General features: G+C 40.7%; 1 protein-coding gene across 3 annotated transcripts in view; it reads right to left on the reverse strand.

Annotated features, from left to right (window-relative positions):
• RNF130 (ring finger protein 130) overlaps positions 1-22,399 on the reverse strand; it is an 80,308-nt gene that overhangs the window by 20,039 nt on the left and 37,870 nt on the right. For all 3 annotated transcript variants that reach the window (XM_032772250.2, XM_032772249.2, XM_032772248.2), the window contains exons 3-5: positions 21,402-21,652; positions 10,826-10,897; positions 8,764-8,846 (exon numbers count right to left, since the gene is read on the reverse strand). In XM_032772250.2, the coding sequence (XP_032628141.1) occupies positions 8,764-8,846; positions 10,826-10,897; positions 21,402-21,652 (406 nt within the window). The remainder of the gene's footprint in view (positions 1-8,763; positions 8,847-10,825; positions 10,898-21,401; positions 21,653-22,399) is intronic.

Raw genomic sequence — 22,399 nt, forward strand, 5'->3', positions numbered from 1 at the left:
GATTCACCGTGACTCTCAGCCAGCCAGTAAAATAGAAGGTTTATTAGACAACAGGAATGCAGTCCCAAGCAGAACTTGTAGGTTCAACCAGGACCCCTCAGTCAAGTCTTTCTTGGGGGAGTGGGGGGGATTTAAGGAGCTTAGACCCCAGCTTTGGGGTTCCCTGCATTTCACCATCCAGCACAAAACTGAAAGAAAAAAAAAACACCCTCTAACCATCTGTCTCCCCCATTCCCCAGCTCCTCCCCTCCCTTTGTCCAGTTTCCCGGGCAAAGGTGTCCACCTGGCACCCACCCCCCCCCCCCTGGTCAGGTTACAGGCTCAGGTAACCAAGTAAAATCATCCCCTGCTATTCCCATCCGCAGTTCAGACAGTCCCAGCAAAACAGACGACAATTCCCCAGGTCAATCCGCCCCGCTCCCTACTGCGTCACACCATCCTTAGAGGTTTTTAAGGCCCGGCTTGACAAAGCCCTGGCTGGGATGATTTAGTTGGTGTTGGTCCTGCTTTGAGCAGGGGGTTGGACTAGATGATCTCCTGAGGTCTCTTCCAACCCTAATCTTTTATGATCATATTTTTACAGTCACTTTTGACATAAGAACTATACTCTCCTGCATTCATAGGCTGGTTTGACATGGCATGGCATGGCACCGCATGGCACGGCATGGCTATCTGGCACGGAGAGCTGTATTAATCAAGCTACAAATGTACTGCTGAATATGCTGGATTGTTTAATCAAGAAAATGTAAGAATCTCCGTTAACCAGTCTGCTGATGTCCTTACTTCATTCTAGAATCTTTATTAAGGCAATGAATGTGGGACAAACATACGTGTGAAAAATGGGATAGGTACTCTGCTCATCCTTCCTGAGCCAGTATACAAAAAACCCTCCTCCACTCCCTATTTCCTTATTTCTGCTGTTAATAGTTATTAACTTTTTATTTGTATCACTCATGAGAGCACAGAAAAGATTATTCAGCTTTCCTCTGAGGTAGAATTGAGCTTGCAATCTCATGGTATATATAATTATGTTACTGTGTTGTGTTACACATTTTAATGCTTTTAGTCACTCGTATTTCTTTTTAAAACTCCATAGTCTAGATTTTAGAGTGGGACATGCATTTACAACAATCTAATATTTTGTGAAACAGCAGACATCAAGACTCCACGTAAGTATGAAAACAGCTTTAATATGCTGTTATCAGCTAATCAGAACTCAGTGCTATAAAACCACTCAGATCAAATCAGGCACTGAATGATATAGATTCCAGTGTGTACCTGGTAAATATTGTGAGATTATTTTAAAGAGATGAGCAGTCTGATAAGGTGTTTCTGTGCATTTAAAACCTAACTACTTTTCTGATATTTTCATTCTTTGCTGTTGGTTCTTAAACCTCTTGAACTCTGGGGAAACCTTATAAATGTTTTCCAAAATTTACAATTCCCCCCCTAGAAATTTTAACTTTAATCAACATACTTTTGCCTGCTATTTCTCCCTCCCCTAAATATCCTACTGGCGTTGATATAGGGGCTCTTGATCTGTCCAGGTTTTTCTGTATTTCCAGGGGTTGAACAGCAGATACTAACTGATAAGACGATAATGCACAAGTATGAGTAATTTATAAAGTTGAGCTTGAAAGAGGAAGTCCTTGTATCCACACCAGAGACCTTTTCCTCTCCCAAAAATACATGTGAATTAGTCCAATACAGAGCATTCCAAAGGGGCAAACCTGAGTAGTTCTGAGGGAGCTGCTCTAACTCACAGTAGCTTACTATGGTCTCCTAGAAACCTTATACCAGCAGGGGATAACCGGGTGCAGTGTGCTCCAGCCCAGTTCCTCCTCCTGTGCAGAGTGCTGCAGGAAAGGAGGCACAGAAGTCAGCTTTGTGGCAGCAAAGGACACCTCCATGCTGGCAGAATTTCCAGCAAGTGACTTTTAATTAGTTTTGTTTTCCGTAGAATGCCTGAGCCAATCAGCATCTGCATGTGGGTATGCAAACAGTGACTGGATTCTACTGTACAACGTGACCTCTTTGAGCGGCAGCAAGCCTCACAGCCTCGGTTGACAGATTCAGGCTAGTGGGGCTCAGGTTAGCACTCTAAAAATAGCTGTATGGACAGCATTTGAAGCTGCTGTTTGGGCTAGAGTTCAGGCTTTGAAGCCCTAGACCCCAGGCTGAGCTGCAACTTCAAAGGACTGTACTGTTGACCTGGGCTGGGAGGCTTGTTGCCACAGGCTGTACAGACATACCCTTTATGCCATTCCAGAAAGAGGAAGTAGGGGTAAACATCCCCCACAAAATAGCCTCATTATAGGGAGATTCTTTCACTGGTGTAATAGTTCCCTACCATTCCCTAGTAAAGGGAGGTTGGGTGGAATGCAGTATACTCCAAATTATGTTGCTCCAGCCTAACAGTCCATAGATGGTTGGTACAAGCCATTTCAATTTACAGTAGCACCAGAATAAGGCACACACAGATATGGCTAGTCATCTTTGTCACCCTCTCCATTCCTGCACCTAGCGCAAAGGAAAATTAAGAAGCTGGCCCAAAATGTGTACTTATTGTATTTTAGCAGCAAAGAGTCCTGTGGCACCTTATAGACTAACAGACATATTGGAGCATGAGCTTTCGTGGGTGAATACCCAGTACGTCGGATGCATGCTGTATTTTACTGTATCAATTTGGCATTCAACCTTATATTTTAAAAATTTGCTGTGTTGCTTTTGTTCTTCCTTTCTTTCCTCTCTTTTTGCTCTGTTTCTCAGTATCTGTTCCCTCTCTCCCTCTGTCCACTCTCTCTTTCCCTGCCTCTGGTGTCTCCCTCCTTCCCCTCTTCCTGACTCATTTTCAATTCCCGTCTTCCTTTCTCATTTTCTTTTCCAATCTGATTTCCCCAAATTCCTCTCTCCTCACTTCTAAAGCCATCTCCTTAGCTTCTCCTTCCTTTTTTTCCACACCACTCATTACACCAACAACTCGCTACCTCCTCATCACCCCATCCCCACTCTGGTCTCCCTTCTTTTTCCTAGCCTCAATGCTGCGATGGAAAAGTGAAGAGGAATCTGAGTGGAAAAGTTATTTAAGAGATTTGTCTTTTGTTAGTGTCTTTTTGATGCATTTGTTTCATTGCTTGTTTTTAAAACTTATACAATAAGATAATACAATAGAAAAATTTTAAATAAATGCTCACAAGTCTAAAAATGATGTCACCCTTGTTGAGGGAGGTTAGGTAGAAATGAAGGCTATCTTATGTCCTCTTAGAGCAAAGTTCCAGCCGCCTGTTTACAGGCTCTGAGTATTGAAAACATTTCAGCTTCTGGAGCACGGAGGTGGCTGTGTAGGAGACATTGCCTTTAACTACAACATGCACAAGTAATACTATATTGTTTATATTAGTCATTTTCATATTTAATTAAAAAGGAGAATTTTACTGAATGTACTTTTATCTGCCACAAAGATCAACACCAATGTGCACCAGAAACCTAGAGTCTTGCCACAGAATTTAGATTCAACTTGCTATTTTAAACAGTAGAGCACAATTCTAGCAGCTAGCAAAAGGAAATGCTACATTCACAATGGGCTATAAGAAGTAAACTGCATTGGTGTCACATGTCATTGAAACCCACTGTCCAATGCTTACAGCTTCCTTAAAAGACGGAGGCCAACTCTTTCATTTGCTATCTCTTGGTCAAAATACAGCTCTATCCATTTTTCTCAACATTCTCTTGCAAGATATTTCTTCATGTCTGGCTTATTGATTGTACTGTTTTTATTGCTTTCTTACCAAAGACAAACCTGGCATGAAAATTAGAAGGTGGAATGGCAGGGAGAATAGAGTGGAAAGGGAGAGATTAAGATCCTATAAAAGGTATTTATTAGTACACTCAGCTCCTTACCTGTTCAAATCAAACAAGTCTAGAAAAGCCTATTATCTAAAGAATTCTGTTCAGTGCTTTTGTAATTTAATACGATTTTTGAACGTACTACGTAAAGAATGTGCAATCTTGTTAGTGATATGAGGGGGAAAATGCAAGCAAAACTGCACCCTAATAATATTACTATGCCACTGACATACCATTCTTTGTAATGCTTTCTTTTTTCAGAGATCAATAAATTTTTTTTGTTACTACATGTAGCTAATTAATATGAGATCAATCTTTTACTATAACAATGTTCCATCAGGAAAAAATTAAAAATGAGCCAAGATATTTAAGTGATCTGAGAGATGCACAAGCAAGATTTAAAGATAAGGCCAGAAGGGACCATGATGGTCATTTAGTCTGATCTCCAAAGATAACCACTTACTTGCAGAGAATCCTAATCGTGTTTGGCTGATCAGCAGGCAATTTTATACTCTATTTATATACAAAAAATTCCCAAGCAAAAAATTAGAAACATTCAGTCTAATTTTTGCAAAAAGAACAGGAGTACTTGTGGCACCTCCTGTTCTTTTTGCGGATACAGACTAACACGGCTGCTACTCTGAAACCAGTCTAATTTTTGTATCTATTATTACATCTATATTACTGCAGCTGAAAAGGTAGTGAAACGTTCTTTCAGATTGCTTTGTGTATTCGACAGAAGTTTCATAGTATCATTTGTGTGGATTTAAGGTTTTCATATAGCTCCAGGGAAGAAAAATGTTTAAAAACAGAAGCTAGGGTTGCAAGACAACAAAAATTTGTAGGGGGACCAATCATAGGTGAGGTAAAGTAATATTTTGATGAAGTTGATATGATTCTAATTAAGAGTCACTATCAAATTTCCACAATACATTATATTTTACCCTCCATTGTTAAATGTTGTCTTAGAAGCTCAGAAATAAATTTTTCCATGATCATTTTTTCTTCTGCCATCTGGTAAACATGAGTTACCTTTTTGTTAGTGCCTTAGAGGCCAACATGGTAACCAATGATTTACTTCTGTCTGTGCACTAGGATTTTATGCTGACCTGTAGCTATTTTAACACTTTAGAAGCAATTTTGAGGGAGTTTCACTCAGCGTGTATGTGTGTGTGCAGTGTTCTGCTGAAAAGAAGGGTAAGATTCTGGCAGCGATGCAGAACTAGTTGGGGACTCCTGAAAGAGGCAATCCAAACTGGTGAAAGACAGTTTAGTTTGTCTGGCCTTTCTTCTGTCTACTGCTATAATCCTTGATACACACAGTTAGGCTGGGATCCAGAAGTAGGAAAACATGAATTATGAGAGGAGATCAATCTGGGAGGAACGGGCATGGAGCCAGCAGAAGCTCTATCAGGCTTTTGGGGCATGATACTCTATGCCTGCTTTATTGTTTGGGGATGGGAAGGACTAAGGAGGCTGGGAAGCACTTAGTTCGAGATGCAGAGCAAAGCTGAGGGAAACCAATCTATTTTACTTTGTTCTGCTCCCTCCAACTAAGTCAAGTTTACTTTTCTTAGGGCTCTAAGTGTTAATGTCAGCAGGAATAGTTCTGGGAATTGAACCTGCACAGTATCAAACAACTGCCATCCACTTCATTCATTGTATCCCTTCTGCAGCAAGATGAAATACATTGATTCGTTAGTTGCTTAAGGTGACTAATACTGTGGATACCTTTTTATTTCTCTCTGGGACCAGGGGTGGCTCCAGGCATCAGCACAGCAAGTGCATGCCTGCGGGGGCAAGCCACGGTGGGCAGCCTGCTGGTTGCTGTGAGGATGGCAGTCAGGCAGGTTCGGCAGTATGCCTGCGGGAGGTCTGCTGGTCCTGCGGCTTTGGCGGCAGGTATCCTGAAGGCGCAAGACTGGCAGATCACCAGCAGAAATGCCGCTGAATCTGCGTCCCCAGCGAACCGCCCGCAGGGATGCCGCCGAAGGCTGCCTGACTGCTGTGCTTGGGGCGGCAAAAAACCTGGAGCTGCCCCTATCTCGTATCAAAGCAGATTTAGGAAATTCATAGACAATTTATCACCATTTAAGAGGTCAGGTGTTAAGCCTAAATTGGTTGATATTAATTTCAACACATTAACACTTATTTAAATTTACAGACCCTATATTTTGAAACCCAATAAATAAAACTAAGTTCTTCTCAGAATTAGGTTTACTCGTTATTCCCTTCAGATGCCCTTTACATTCCATGTGTTGAAGTCTGTTGGTTTTCAAGACTAGCTAGAAACAAGTCTCAGAAAAGCATACCTCAAATAAAATCCCTGGTTCTACAGTGAAATAAGAGAACACATTTCATGGACAGATCATCTGACACCGTTTGGCTCTCAGTATTAAGCCGTAATCTAATTATTGCAAACTGATATAAAAGAAATCTGAAAATACTTGTACTCAAAAACTGATGACTTTAGATCAAGGTAATTACACATGAAAAATTGTTAGAACACAAACTTTCTAGGATAATGGCATACATGTGAAGATGAGCATGAATCACTCAAAGAACAGCTAAATAAAAGTTTTAATGACAGGAGGGAAAGAAGTGGGAGAGTCTGGAGTCTCCAGATAATATTCTCTAACCTGGACCCAAAATTAGTGTTTCTGTGATGTAACTGAAGGTTCTTGAACTATACCCTGAAATTACAGAGAATCAAAGAGTCTCTGAAATTTCTATCCAGCAGCTAATAATAATTTGTAGGGTCCTTGAGCACAGAATATTGTTGCATAAGAGTAAATAAAAACTAGTGCATTTTTAAAAGTGTAATTCAAATTTGGGTAAAAAAAATTAAAAACAAACCTTTACAACATCAAAGACTAAGAAAAATGCTCCCAAGTGGTGTTTTTTTAAACACCACATTTCAATGGAAATAGTTTCTAAACAAACATGGCTCTGCAGTGTTTCTTACTCAAGCACTACATCACTGAAAACCTAAAAATAAGACATTTCATTGATTTTCCATGTCCAAGACACACACAAAAAAGCAAGTAAATGAAGAATACAGGGAAAGTGAATTGATTTATAAACTCTTCCTGCCCCAGTAAAGAAAGGTGTTAACAGAATCATCCACAGTAAAGATATTTTTATTTACTATATACAAATTATAATTTGAGATTGTTTCTTTAATCTTATAATAGCAAAAATTCATTATGCATTAGAAGAAAAATTTTCCAGTTATCTAGGACAGCTTGCAGGAGGATTTAGAAGACTGATAATGAGCTGCAATATGCCTCTCAGGAACATGGGACTGATGCCTGGTTCCAATACTGTGACTTAGTTGTTTCTTGATGTATCATCCATATAGCTATTTATTTACCAAACATAGGCCAAGTTGCTGGATCTTGGCTGCATGTATGCATAGTAATGTAAGTATTTCTCTTTTGGAGGGGGGAAGAGGAGAAGAAAAATGTGTTATAAAATGAAAGGGAAAGATATCCTTGGTAACAGTCAAAGCTACCACAAATTATTAGATAATTCTTCCAAAAATATTCACCACACAAAAAAAAGCAGTTAAACTGAAAATTTGCTACAGAAATAATGTCACATAGCTCTAAATCAAGATCTTTGGGATGGAGGGGAAATGAGAAGACTGAGGCAGGAGCGCAAGGATAGAGTTTGGTTGCTACACTTTAAGTGCCAGTACAGGATAGCCGAAATGATTTCTTACATAGTCCTTGATGTTAACACTAAGGTGGAGATGAGGGTTGGCAGCATTTTTAGTAACTGGGAAATGCTTGAGCAAGCTGGAATTGCTTAGACCTCTGGTTCTCACCTTTTTGGTCTCAGGACAGCCTATCACAACCCAAATACCCCAAACTCAAAAACACTAAATATCTTTAGTAAAAGAAATGTCTGGCTTACTAAATATTTCTTACCCACATAATATACACACTTACATAATAAGTACTAAATAAGTACACCATGAGTACCATAATGGCAGGTCCTGCAGCTTCTGTCCCACAGTGCTCCATGATCTGGGAATTGTGATCTCTGGGGTTGCAGTACTGCTCATGTTTGGTGGAGGCCAGACAGGTCAAATTTGTGAGAGTGGTGTTGTAACCTGGTGCATGCTGTCACTGAGCAAGTCAAATCTGGCCTGTCTGGTCCCTCAACATCATGACGGAGAGGTGGCTGGGCCAAATCTAAGCAGTGCTGTGACCCTGTACATCATGTTGCAACACCTGGAGCAGACAAGCCAAGCCCAGCCAGCCTCATGGCACTGGAGCCACAGAATGCAGGGTGGGCTCTGCAACCCCTGCCAGCCCCCCTTACCTCAGTGGGCAGAATCCCTCCTGCCCTACCCCACAGGTCTCCCATCTAACCCTTTGACACATTCTGGCAGCATAATTTTTGGTTGGGACCCACAGGCATAGCAGGATACCAGGTTGCAGTATCCACTGTGTGGAATTTTGCATCTATACTTTAGTTTACTATAATTAATGCAAGTACTGGATCTGCCCAATCTTCAATCCTTAAAGCTCTCACTCACTCTCTCCCAATTTTGTGCCTTTTTCATGGTCTTCACATCCCTTAAAAAATCACTTCCTACTTCCCATACGCCAATCACCTGCCATTCCTCCAGATCCTCTTCTTCTTGCATAGTCTCCATTGTCAATAACTCTGCCAGCTCCCACCTTCACACCTAATTGTATTGTATTAACCTTATTTGGATTGCATGCTCCTAGGACAAGGGACCTGTCTAAAATAGGTATGTGTAAAATATTATGCACGCCTATGTTGGTATATAAAAGGAAAGAGCAAATGCTAGATAAAATGAAACAAAGGGATGTAAACAAGAATCAGCATAAACATTTCTTAGGAAAAAATCCATTACCAAGGGAAGAGAAATTGCTAGCTTACTTGCATGGCAGAATACGGACAACATCGTTCTGCTTGTAACACTCGATACAGACAGCACAATGATCAAAGTCTGGGTCTGTTTCCTAAAATGAATAGCATGAAAACTCAAGTCAAGAGTTAAGACTACATTAAAGGCAAAGTAGACATGATTAGTAAACAGGAATTCTACTGTGGCAGTAAGGATCCTGTGGCTATGAACAGGAAGAGGCAGAAAAGGGTGAAAAGGTTATTAAATAAATTCAAATATGCCTCACAAAGAAGATACAACACACACTTCACGTGCATATCAAAGTCACCATCTCATTTAAAACTAATATTTGTGTATATCTTAAATTTAAACTTGAATAAGACAGCTATAATTCATTTGAATAAATAGTACTTTTCATATTGACTCAAAAGATGATATTTCCACAGGACTTTATTTCAGTTATGATCTAGTCTACATCATTACTTTATAAAATATAATTTATATTATAATAAAGCAGAATTCTTTCATCCCTTCCTATAATCAGAGCTAAAAAACTGCTTTATTTCACATTTCAGAAAGTCCAGTGTTTCCTACTCCTCAGACCCAAGAATTACTGATGTCATTCCTATACAGATATGCAGCTCAGGATCACTTGCTGGCTATACTTTGTTATAAAGGTTACAGTCTGATTACTGTTTCTAAAGGGATAAAAATAACTTCACATATTTTAAGTTTCCCTTTGGAGAAAGACAGATTTCATGTAGATAAAGCCATGGCATTGGTAGTATACACTAAAATCTGTGGGCTACACAGACACACAGGCTGTGCTTTCTTCCAAAAATCATACAATTCTTTTCAACACTAGCAAAGTACTGAGACAAGGACATCAAACACCACAGCAAGACAAAATTAACAACTCCACTGTTGGAAACAGGCAGTCAATATTTCGTGCAGAGAACCCTGATGGGCTGCACTGATGAATGGCAGGTTTATTCCTGTATTCCTTTCAACTACATACACGTCCCTGCTGCCTGTTCTGCAACCTCTATATCACTTAATCTTGCGTCTATGTAGTCAGGAAAGCTGCATCTTTCCTTGTAGTGTTAAGTTCTAAATATACACACATCAGGAAAGATCTACTGCAGAAGATTCTTGTAACAAAATTGCCTAGAAACAAAAAAGCAAGGGCTTGGGAAAAGCATTTTTCTCATATTTCTCTTCAGAGAAGCAAATTCAGGTGGCTTATCGTACTTCTGTTGCATTGGTAGGAAAGATGATGAGAGGGAGTCAGTGGAAGAACCAAAGGGAAATGTTTTTCTTTTTAAAAAGAAAAATCATAATCAGAACACCATTTAATTATAATCAGATCTGTGCATTTTGCAAAAGGAAAGGGAAAAGTGAGCAAGGCTATAAATAAATGTTACAGCACTGATAAAGAACTGATGAGTACTTGTAGCTTTTTAATTAACAGTTCATGATCAATTATTCTCTGATGGCCAAATACAGTTCCCCATAGCTCAAGACTTCACTCTCAGGTATTTTAACTCAAATGAAATACCCCTCCCCTAACCCAAGAGTCTAATTTATAAAAGTGAATTCTCACAAGAACTCTTCCTCTTAGCCCCTCTATTTTTATTTTGCACAACATATATGCAACATTCCAAGTTTACAGTGTTCCACTTAACTAACACTAACCTTGGCTTTCTCTAGTAATGACAATTTATACAGAGTTATTAGGAGCATAGCAAATGAAATGTTGTCATGAAGGCTCAATACAAAGCCTTCTGCACTCCTGCCTGTAGAAATACTAAACCACTTAGCACAGAACAGCACTCACAATCAGAGAGTTACCAGATGGAGCTCAGCTAGCCCCTAAGCAAGAGAAATTATCCATTGGGGGAGCAAAGGCTACAGTATATAGAAAAGCTCTAGATGTCACACTGAAATACTGGAGCAAAAGATGAACTCCTCAGCAAGTAAACCAGCATCAAAGATGAGAGGAGAAAGAAAAACAAATCAGATAAGTGAATTGTTTTTCCTACCAAAATAAACCATGAGATTCAAGTATGCTTTGCTGAAGTCTTATTACTATACCTTATCACCCTTCCTTACTGTCCTGGTTGTCAGTTTGCTGATGGCTTTCTTCGCAGCATCTCCAAGACGACGCTATTAAATTTAGAGAGAAAAGAACACAGGGATTAATGCTTAGAGTCTAACAATTTTTCTTTTAAAATGACTTAGTTTGACTGACTATTAATGCTACAATACTCTGCTATAATTGGCTAATATTCAAAAGTACAGAGGATGTTGCAATGACAATCAGATAACCTGCACATAAGATCGGAGAGAAAATTCAACTGCAGACCATGTACATGCAGTTAAGGTAATCATCTACTATGGCAGAAGTCTCATAGGCTGTCTGAGCTGTTTTTTTAAAGCCACATCTACAAGCCATAAAAACTCATACACCGGGATGTAAATAGAGGCTCATGCCCTTCCATTAATTCCCACTGTACTCTGCTCTAATTACTTTTTATTCAATGAGCTGTATATCATCACTTGTTCTCTTCATAAGTTTTCTATTTGGGGTTTCCTTGAGTAGTGAATAAGCCTGAAATTACCTCTAAAGGCAGACAATTCACATCCAAGCCTAATATTTATCTCAATACAACATAAAACCAACCAGTATCTACACATGCCAGAAAATAATTTAATGGTCATAAAAACCAAAATTCAGTCAGTACAGACTATACTTGAATAAAGCTCACACGCATACTGATTCCAAGACAAACCTGTTTGGTTGCAAAGGGTCAAGTTGTTTTTAATGGGCATCAGCGTTAGTTGGAAACAGCCATTTCTATGCTTAAAGTGCTGATTCCAACAGCAATGCTCTGATCCAAGCCAATTAAGAATGGCAAGTTGCCAGTTAGTTCAGAGATTTCAGGGCCAGGTCACTTTGAGCTGAACAAAGCTCATGTTTCCTTGTTTCAGTAACCACAACGCCCCACAGAAACAGGATGAGGTTTACATTGGATTGAGAGAAAAAAAGTTAGTTTATTTTTTCATTTTAAAACTTCTGTAGTCCCACATACAATTACTGTGAACATTCTACCGTAACCACTTGTAAGGAAAGATTTTATTTTCAAGCTTTCCTTTACTACTGGTGTTGGGGATGTGTCTTAAGCCACCCCCGTGAAAATCCACCCAAATTTGGCCAGTTTATAAACCTTAGAAAAATTGCTGTTTGCACATGCTCAGGAGAGACTGGTTTACAGCAAAAGTAGTTGTTGAATATGTACTGAGCATGCTTCTCTCAGGGGTAGGGTCTGAGCAGGACTTTGCTGCAGCTGTTTCTCCTGGCTGCTGCTCTGACACTGAACAGAGAACTCCCTCATTTTCAATGCTCTCCCTTGCTGGAAACCAGGCAGGGAAGAGGAGTAAAAAGTAACCTGACTGGAATGCAGAGGGGTCAGATATGGTGGGGATAGGATCTGGGGTGAGGATTGACCCAGAAGAGGCAGGAGGAAGGGTGTTGCAGACAGAAGCACAGGGAGGTAGGGGCAGAAGGGTCTTTCCTCTAGAGCACACTCTCCTTTAGAACCTGGAAATGAACCCAGGAGTCCTGGGTCTCCACATTACTTTGCTATCAGCCTATAACTATGAAGCCCACTGGCAGAGTGTGTGTGTCCCATCTTCCTTCTAATGACTGGTCAATATGGAGGATAACAGCTTACGACTTTGATCAGCTCAAGTGGTAGAGCTTGTGCTATAAATCTTAAGGTCCAATGCCAACTTTATGACCCATGTTTGGTGTTGGAGATCCATATGGTTCTGCATTATAGAATTTAATTTAACTGGGCATTACACCGAAAAATTACATTAAAAGGACATTAAGATTGCAGAGTCAAGCACTCAAAAGTTAGGAAGTGCCAGAATTAATATTGCCCTGGAAACCTTTGTCCAGTCCCATTATGCATGTAACTTTGCATCCTAAATAACTTTCTTTGAATCTAGACTTTTGTGTGTAATTATATGTTACAGTATTACTGTGACTTTAAGCACCCCTGTATTCACACCTTACACACGACTGTAACCTTTGTATAAAATATGCCTTGTATCATTTGAAAATGAATTCACTGATTAATATTCTTGCATGAGGTGCATACACAGTGTGTATTAAGAGTTATGGATATATACTGGGGTTGTAACTAGAATGTATTTAAACCAGGCAAGTCAAGGGGAATTGGTAAATATGTCTGCCCTGGACAAAGGAATGTGTTTGCTGCTCTACCCAGCCTGGTCAGGAGGCAGAGACAAAGAAGGTACGTTTACATATAAGCAGGAAACAGGGTTATCACGCTAACAATGAGTGGGTAGACTGCAGGAAACAGAATGAGTTGCATTTTAGCTAATACCAGCTAGGGATGAAAGAGCATGGTGTTTCCTTCACCACCAGACTCCATGTTACCTTCCTCAGAGCTTGAAAAAAAAACTTTGAGAGTTGATCCTGAAAAGAATCAATTTCAAAGGGTTACCAGTCTATACAGAAGTGGGGCTGAACCTCAAGTAATAAATAATCAACTGATTGTGTACAATATTACTGTATTATAGAAGTGTACAGAGTGAGGCCTTTTCTGAAAGCTAATGACACTGGTGATTAATATTGTGAAATGTATGTACACCTCTACCCCGATATAACATAAATTCGGATATAATGCGGTAAAGCAGCACTCCGGGGGGGGGAGCCGAGCTGCACACTCCAGTGGATCAAAGCAAGTTCGATATAATGCAGAAAGATTTTTTGGCTCCTGAGGATAGCATTATATCGAGGCAGAGGTGTATTAACACAGTGAAGAAATATTATCCTTTAAAATCTGTGGCCAATCATGTTCCCTCCCAACAAGGGGAGAAAGCAGCTATGTACCTAACTCCTATGTAAATTAAGCATGGTGAAATCAAAACAATGGAAGCCCTATTTATATACAGATGGATGGAAAGTCCACAGGAAAAGAAGAAGAACATGAGGCCATCCTATTCTTGAAACAATGTCACTGCATTTTGGAGGAAAGCAGCAAGGGCGAAGACATATTTGGCCACCATCACTGGACAGACAAGAGGCCAGAGCTCTTGCTAGCTGAGAAAGATGGGTCCTTCAACCACAGAAGAGTTTGAAGTCTCTGGAAACTAAGTATGGTGAGAAACCTGCCTACACAAAGATTTTTCACTTAGGAAGACAAAGGAAGCCAGCATCTTGTACTTCTGTAGAAGGTCCTGAAAGGGAAAGTCAGCTAGGGCTGGAAAGAAGAATGAATGGTGAGAGAAAGCATCTTGAACAAAGCCTGTATCTTACTAGATGAAGTTTTAGACGAGTGGTTTTACTTTTGTGCTCCTTTTCTAACCCTATTCCTTTTACTTAGCATCATTTAACCTATATACTGTTAATAAATGTGTTTTATTTTTACTATAAACCAACTCAGTGCTGTGTTTTCTGGGTAGGGTGTACTTACCCCTGGTAAGTTAATAAACACTGATGTGCTTTTGTCTCTTTAAAGGAAAGAAGCAAACCTTATTTTTTCTCTGGACATTGCAGAGCACAGAGTTTTGGGAAACTTCTGGAGTGTGTTGGAGTCACCTTGCCGGCTGTAACCAAGGTTGGTGGAAGCCAGAGAGGGACTGTAGACAGGCTGTGGATCAAAGCTGTTGAAACAGGGCTGTCTAGTGCACAGACACTTTGGATGTGACCTGAAGGCTTGTCGGCTGGTGCCAGGTTGAGAGCTACAACAGTGGGGCATTTCAGGCACCCAAGGTTACAGGGCAGGCAGTGACAACCTCTCACTGATCTGTACTGGATCTTCAAACTGTGTGACAATAACTTCTATATATACAATATAACTTTCAGCACAGGGACATAAGTTCATTTTCTTTTGGAAACATTAATATTTAACTTGGACACCTACAAAATTAACAGAGCAAGCTTGATCATTTAACTATCTTGTAACTCTAATAGCTGTTTGGAGATCTCATTAAGTTTCAGGGGTTGTATACTTGAGGGTTTATACCAATGTGAAAATAAACAGCATAGATGTGCTGCACTAGTGGGACTTACTCCAGTTTACACTCCAGTGTAAAACAGTACCAGTGCAGAGTATCTACACTTTTGATTTTCACTCATGTACTTACACTGATGCAAAAATTCCTAATGTAGACAAGCCCTCTGACGAACCAATATCCTGTGTGTCCCAGTCTTGCTATTTGTACCGTCGGTAGATGGAATTTTTGCTTTTAGACTCATGACTGATACTAACTTAACGAAAAAGACATCACTAACTGGCAGACTGAATAACCACAAAAAGGTGTTTAATGATTTTGGCCTAGTGGAAGTGCACGAAGTTAACGGTAAGACACCTGTAACATACAGTTCTACTTATTTCTTTTATTTAAGAAACACAGCATGTGTTTTCAATGATTTCTGTAGAAAGGCTAGTGTGCTTCTACACACAATAGCTTAAAACCTGCACCATTCAGAAATTAGCTGTTACTGCATCACTAAAAGCTCTGGCTTCTCCTTTACAATATATCTGAGCACTTCAAACTGAGTTCTAGCTGCTGTCACCTCCTTATTAAACTTTAATAAGCTGCGCTTTTTAAACCACATAAAAATTTCATCAAGTTTCTCCTGACCTTTGAAAAAAAATCTAAAGAAAGTAAAAAAGGTCATAAGAGCACTTTCCTCACATAGCCGCTGTTTTAAAGCATCTGCATTGGGAAGATGCCTACAGCAATATATGGGATGCGGGGGGAATAATTTGTCACTCAAGGAATATCCAAGGAGTACTAATTATATTTAACCTTTTAACATCCAAAGGGACCATGATGAGTACCAGTTACAATGTGGGCACCTAAATATGATGTATCCCAGGAAAACTTGCAGGTCTGCATAGGGCCTACCACACCCCAACCACTATTACTGGGAACAACTGAGAAGGAAATCTTTAGTCATACTGTCTACACTTGCAAGTGAAAGACAAAAAACTTTTGTCGTTCAGAGATGTTAAAAACAACTCACCGCCCCCACCCCCACCCCCGAAAGACAAAAGTTTTGTTGACAAGAGCCGGTGTGAACAGCGCTTTTAGCTCTCCTGCCGACAACGCTAACGCCACTTGGTGGATGTGGAAGATTTTTGTCAGCAAGAGAGCTCTTTCCTGCCAACAAACAATGGCTACTCGGCGCGCTTTATAGCGGCACGGCTGTAGTGACACAGCCATGTGTAGTGTAGACAGCCTCACTTTTGAAGCTTTAAAAAGCTTTGCACTTGTTAGGCACTGTTCAAGTAGCATTTAGCAGAGCTGTTAGAGCTTCAAAAGGAGCCATGAGTAGTCATTTTTTTAACGGAACATATCCAAAGGGGCATCACAGAGTAGGTTACCACAGATGGACTTTAATGACTCTTGAAAATAATTAAGCAGTGACTATAGCCAAACAAATTTGAGTTTCAGAACAAACTGAGGACCTACAGAGACTGCAAATTCTATCCTCAGTGTGGAGGATAAGAGAAAGTTGAGAAGAATGCATGCAAGATTTGTTGAGGATTATTAATCCTTCCCCATAAAAGAAATGGCACAGTATATGGGAACAGAAGCAGGAAGAGAATGAAGAAAAATTAGGCCATTAGACCCATGTTCATTTAACAAAGCTGTCACTTTCAGAGTCCAATTAATATCTGAGTAAGTGTCATGAGTGACTAAAGAATTTTTTTTTTTTTTTTTTTTACAGTGGAGCCATATTTAGACAGACAATTATAGACACAATATTGGTGAAAGAGAAAGTGATAGCACAATAAAGTTCAAAGACTGGCTAAGTTGGTTCATGGAGTTTTGTAGTACCAAGAGTCAGAGGCGTTCTGCACCGTTAAATGGCATGAAGTCTACATGAGAATCCTTCTCTGCATTGACATCAGCCAGGTTTGCAATATTTTCCTTGGTTCTTTAGAATCCCCATCACTATAAGGAAGCCCTAACAGACAGCACAATATAGCGGTTAAAGCATAGGACTGGGAGAGTCAGGAGGTTTGTGTACTACTTCGCGCTTTCCCAAAGGTCACACAAGAAGTTACTGCAAATCACTTAGTCTCTCTGTGCTTCAGTTTCTTAATCTAGAAAATGGGGATATTTATTTAACTCACAGGAGCATTATAGGATTAATTCCTTAGTGTTTGGAGTGCACTTTGACAATCCATACAGAGTACACTGTAGAAGTGTAGTGCATTATGAATTTAATCAGTTCTCAGTCCACTAACTAGGATAGTAAATAAGGGCTGCATTTTCTTAAAAATAATGGTCTGTTTCAGGATCAGCTTTTTGGAACTATAGAAAAATCACTGTCAGGTGCTGAGTACAGGGCCCAATGAAGTTAGTAAAAGCTGAAGGCACTCAACTCCCCAGTGGATTGGACCTTTAATGACTCATTTCTTGGTCTGAATGTCCTCAGGCAGCTTTCAGAATGTCACGCCAGACACTGAGCCTACATAATCGCATCTCTCAATGACGGGGGCAGTAAATTCTGTTTTTAATTTATCAACTGCCATCATTCTTCAAGTCACTCTGAAGCGGTTAATGTAGAAAATTCTGTCCAGCTGCATCTCTGCCTTCCCACACAAGGGTACTGTACTTTTAAGTCCAGTAGAACTATGGTCTCAAAACTTTTTCATAAGAAGGATAACATCTTATAGTGTTTCATGAATTACTGACCATTCTATTTGCAATCTCATAACAGCTCTGTGGCATCACCAGCAACTGCTTACAGAGAAGAATAATATTAGAAAAGCAATGCTGTTTTGCTATTTTTTTAAAAGCTATTTAGTAGTTGCAAATGAGGAGTGTGTGCTATGTGACTATCAGGCCTGAAATGACCCTACAATAGCTCAGCAGATGACCAGCAATCCTTAGAACCAAGGAACTTCTTGGGAACTTCTATTTCAGTCAAATGTAGCATGTGTGTACTAGACCACCACACTAACTTGAGCAGATGCACTGAAATCAGATGAAATTAGCTAGTGCTCTTAGGGAAGTATCAGGTCTTGATTTTCAATTGAACCTCAACTCATTTTCTGCTTAGGCATGTGTAACTGCAGGTACACATACTGGATGAGAAAAATCCATCCTGTGTATACACAGGTCCTAGTGCACCAGAAGAGCTCAAGCACATATGGAGACTATCTGATGAAAATTAACCCCTTAGTGTCTTAGATTAGATCATATTTCATCCAACTGCATGATGATGTGATCCCACCAGTCTGTGCTTGTGGCCCTGTTCCAGAAGTGCTGGTCTTCATAGGGGGCATCAGCAGCTATAGAGCGTAATGAACAGCATCAGACAGTTTGAGTCTACCATGCCTAGGTATGCCACCTCCTCCTCCATCATAAGGTATGTCAAGTGCCTTCAGTGGGTCAGAAAACACTGTGGAAACATCCACCAGCACGTCACAGAAGCTTTGCCTGTTTCATGACACAGGGGTGAAAGCTCAATCAAGGAAAATTCTTCAGGAGGCACCTCCTTTATGTTGCTCGCTCTGGTAGCTGGAAGCACACACGGCAAAGTGATTGCTCAGCAGTATGTGCTGGCAGGCTGTTCAAATTTTCCTGAAACATGCAGCATGGGCAGTAAAGTTTTCCACTATGTACCATGGTCAAAGGGCTAGAATGGCCACATTTCAGGAGAGTGTTTGGGAGTCTGGGATATGGTTGGTTTGACTCAGGTCTGCGTGCTACTGTGTGGATGCCAGAGCCCCAGGTTGGAGCCCGGGTTAGAAAATTCTGAACACAGGGTTAACAATTAGCATAGATGCTCAAGTCCTGGGTTCTCTAACACAGGTCAGCGGATTCCAGTCCCACTAACCCTGGGCTTACAATGCGAAGTAGACATACGCAAAGGGAGACTGTGGAATCCCTATTACTAGAAACTTTTAGGAACAGATTAGACGAACAACTGTCTGGGATAGTCTAGGTATACTTGGTCCTGTCTCAATGCAGGGGACTAGACTTAATTATCTCTCTAGGTCCCTTTCAGTCCTATATTTCTTTCTATGATTCTGAGGCCTATTTAGAGCATGCCAAATATTTTTAATTCTCTTTTTGACTGTGACCACATTATTAGACCATTACTATTGCCACACTCTTTCAAGAGGGTGACTCAAATGTAGGGCTGGATGTGAAATGGTGCTGGGGCCTTCTGAGTTAACCACGTGGACTATATTCGAATTGGGAGGTAGGTAGGTAGAAGAGAAACTGTCTTTTGCTGGGAAGGAATTTTTTTTTGTTGGCCTGCTTATATGTTGGCAGGACAGATGGGGGGGTCTGCCATATGATTTTGGCAGGGTCCAAGAGTGCCTCATTAATAGGAAGGACTACTCTGGACAAGGCAGAAGAATGTAAGATGTCCAATAGTTTGTGGTGTGACTTGGTCACCTTCTGTAGTGCCTCTGCCACCCGCTGGGCCAGGTCTTGAAATAGTTTAAAGTCATCTGCCATTGATGGTGGAGGGAACACCATCTCAGCTGGTGATGACAGTGAAAAATTAGCCTGAGGGGTAACTTCCTCCTTGGCTTCAGCCTCTTGTTCCTCCCTCGTCAGTTCAGGGGCTCAGATGCCCTCGATGCAGAAGCTGAAGGAGGATGTTTCCTTAGCTGCTGATAGGCCACACTAAAGCTATGGGAGGCATGTTTGTCTTTGAGCCTGTCAGGGAGGAGCCAGGTGGTTGGTACCAAGGCTGTCCATACAAGAGAGGCTGTGGATCAGGTGGATGGTATGGTTGTGTCCATGGTGGAATTGGGCACAATATGGAGGGTGAGAGGAGCAATGGGAGACCAAGTCCTCTTGCTCACTTTCTGACTCAGTGGATGAGAAGGATAGTGCATGACACGAGGTTGTCAGTGAGCTAGGAGCTCTGGGTGAACTTGGTAGCGGGGCCCCAGTACTGACCGGAGGCAAATCTGGCACATGCGACACCAAGAGGTCCATCGCATAGCAGAAGTCTGGTGGTGCCGAAGGCATCGGTAACCAGTGATGGTTGTCAGTTCTGAGATGCCTGCACCAAAGGAGTCAGTAATGTGGACCTGGTAGTATGGTCTGTTCATGCCTGGTGTGCCACAGACAGTACCATGTTTATGTCCATACCACAGAAGCCTTCCCCAGGGCGGATTTTCTGTGTTTGTTGGACCAGACAGTACCGATGGTTCCTTGCTTGTGCCCATTGTGTTCTTAGGCATCCCCACATGCTCTGTTGGGGCAGTACCATGAGAGCCCTGGGTACTGGGTATAGAAAGCTTTGGTGCAGTCAGTACAGACAGACAATCAGGTCAGAGATAGTCTTTGCCTCAATCAGGGGTCACTGTGGGGACTCATGGCCCTTTTCTTACAGGCCTTCGGTGAGTGGCTCCTGGACATCTCTTTGGGCTCACCTCCCTTAGAAGTAGAGAGTTGTGGTGAGGTTTTCAGGCATCTGGGGTACTCGGATGATTGAAGGGCTGCCTCTGTGAGTAGGAGTTTTAGCCTCAGTTCTCCATCCTTTCTGGATCTGGGCTTCAGTTGCTGGCACAATCCACACTTCTGTGGGATGTGCTCCTCTCGTAGGCAGCAGATGCCTTGAGAGTGTCCATCAGTCACTGGAACAGATCCCTTGCACCTGAGACACTTCTTGAAGCCTGGAGAGCCGGAAATACCCTGTCCAAGGCAGGGTCCCCAGACAGGGGGTTGAGGAAAAAATTAAGTCTTTTTTGTTTTGGGCAACAGCCAAATAAAAGATAAATGGAGTAAAGAAAGAAAAGAAGCTTAAAAAAGGCTAAAGATAAGCAATTCTAAAGAGATTAATGATCCACTAACAAATAGCTAAAGTTCCATCTCTAGCCAGGGGCAGTTGAAAAGGAACAGAGGAGGATTTGCCTGCACAGTGCTGGTTTGCCTCGTGGAGCGGGGGCAGCGCATGTGCAGGCTGAACGGACACTGCTACCAAAGTTCTCCGATCAGCAGTGCAGGGTCGCAGATACAACTACAGTAGATCACTCATAGGGACACTACTTGAAGATACAGCAGAAAATATTTTATTGCATTGCACAACAGTTTATAGCACTGGGTCTTTTTTGTTTAGAGTTCTTAAGGAAGGAATTTCTCACTTTAAATAACCCCATATACATTAATGAGCAGATTAAAAAAAACTAAAGAACAATCATAAGGAGATACATTCTTTCTTTAGGATTTTCATTATATCCTATTACACACACCTCTTGAGCAGTTAACTTTAAATTTCTCAGGCTAGGAGTGATGGATATCTAAAAACCCAGGATCTACTTTTTCAGACTAATAATTTGAAAAAAAGTCAATCACACTTCACTTTGTGGCCCAATAATAAAGAACGTGCTATGACAATTAACTAGAATAACTTATAGTATCAAATAGTATTCCTTCCTGTTTTTTGTATGGAGATTTTCTATGAGTGTTACTCACCATAGCAAGCATCTGCTAGATAAAATTTTCCTCCATTGGTATACAGTCTTTCGGAATACAGGGTTCGTTGTTAATAGCATAGTATAATTACTTCATATATGATCTGATAGTTAACTACAGCAATATATAAAAATAAAAACATCTAAATAGAGAGAAGCAAGGGGCATCTTACCTGGTTCCTGTCACGTGCATTTGTGTATCTGATCTTCTGGATGAAGTAAAATATTAACCATGCTGATGAAATTATCATCAAAACGATGAACGATATTGACACAAAAACTAGAGAGCCACGACTAAAATTCTTTGGAGGAACACGGGCTCCAACTGCTATTGCCATCAGGACAGAGATGTTCTTTTCCAAGTAATTTAGGATCTCCTTTACCTTGGATTCTGTAATCATGACAGCAACAATGTCTCCAGTTCCTACAAAAAAAAAAAAAAAAAGACAGATAAAAGAAAAATCCACTCACTTTACATCTACAATTAACATGGCACACTGTTCATACCAAAATTTTATTACACAGATGTTTGATGACTTGTCTTAAAGGATGCACCTAGCCCTCCTCAACACCTTGTGGCTGTTTAGCATTCATGGCTTGTACTGAAGACAGATCTCTGAATTGTGATGTTAGATTTCCACAGTGCTACCATGTATTTGAATGCTACCAATTTATAGATTGTCAATGGGTGCTGTTTTTTTGAACTGTGTGTGTACTGAACTAGTGTAAAAAAGGTACATTTCTTACCTACGTATGATACCCTGAAAAATTCAGCCATGAGACCAGGGCAGATATTTATTCTCCTGAAACTTAAATACCATTCCACAGAAATCCCACTAGAAATTTTCACTTCTACAGGAAATGGCATTTATTAGGACTGTTGTTTTGTTACAGAACTTCATAGGTCTCATCCATGTAATTATTCTTTAAAACACATTGCACTTTACATCTCTTAGGAAGCCAAGTAATTAAGGGAGAAAAAGTTATTCTCCGTTTTCCCGCTCCGGAGGCACCACAGTGTCAAGCGGGGCAGCAATCTGTTGGGGGCCTATAAACTAACTGAAGAGGGAGGGAAGCAGCATAGGTTTCTACATGTACATGCAATTAACTACCAAGTTGTAGCCCTATAAAATTTAAGTAACACAGAGAATATGGTAAACTCCCCCTGCAG

The sequence above is a fragment of the Chelonoidis abingdonii genome, chromosome 7, assembly GCF_003597395.2.
Source record: "Chelonoidis abingdonii isolate Lonesome George chromosome 7, CheloAbing_2.0, whole genome shotgun sequence".
NCBI lineage: Eukaryota > Metazoa > Chordata > Testudines > Testudinidae > Chelonoidis > Chelonoidis abingdonii.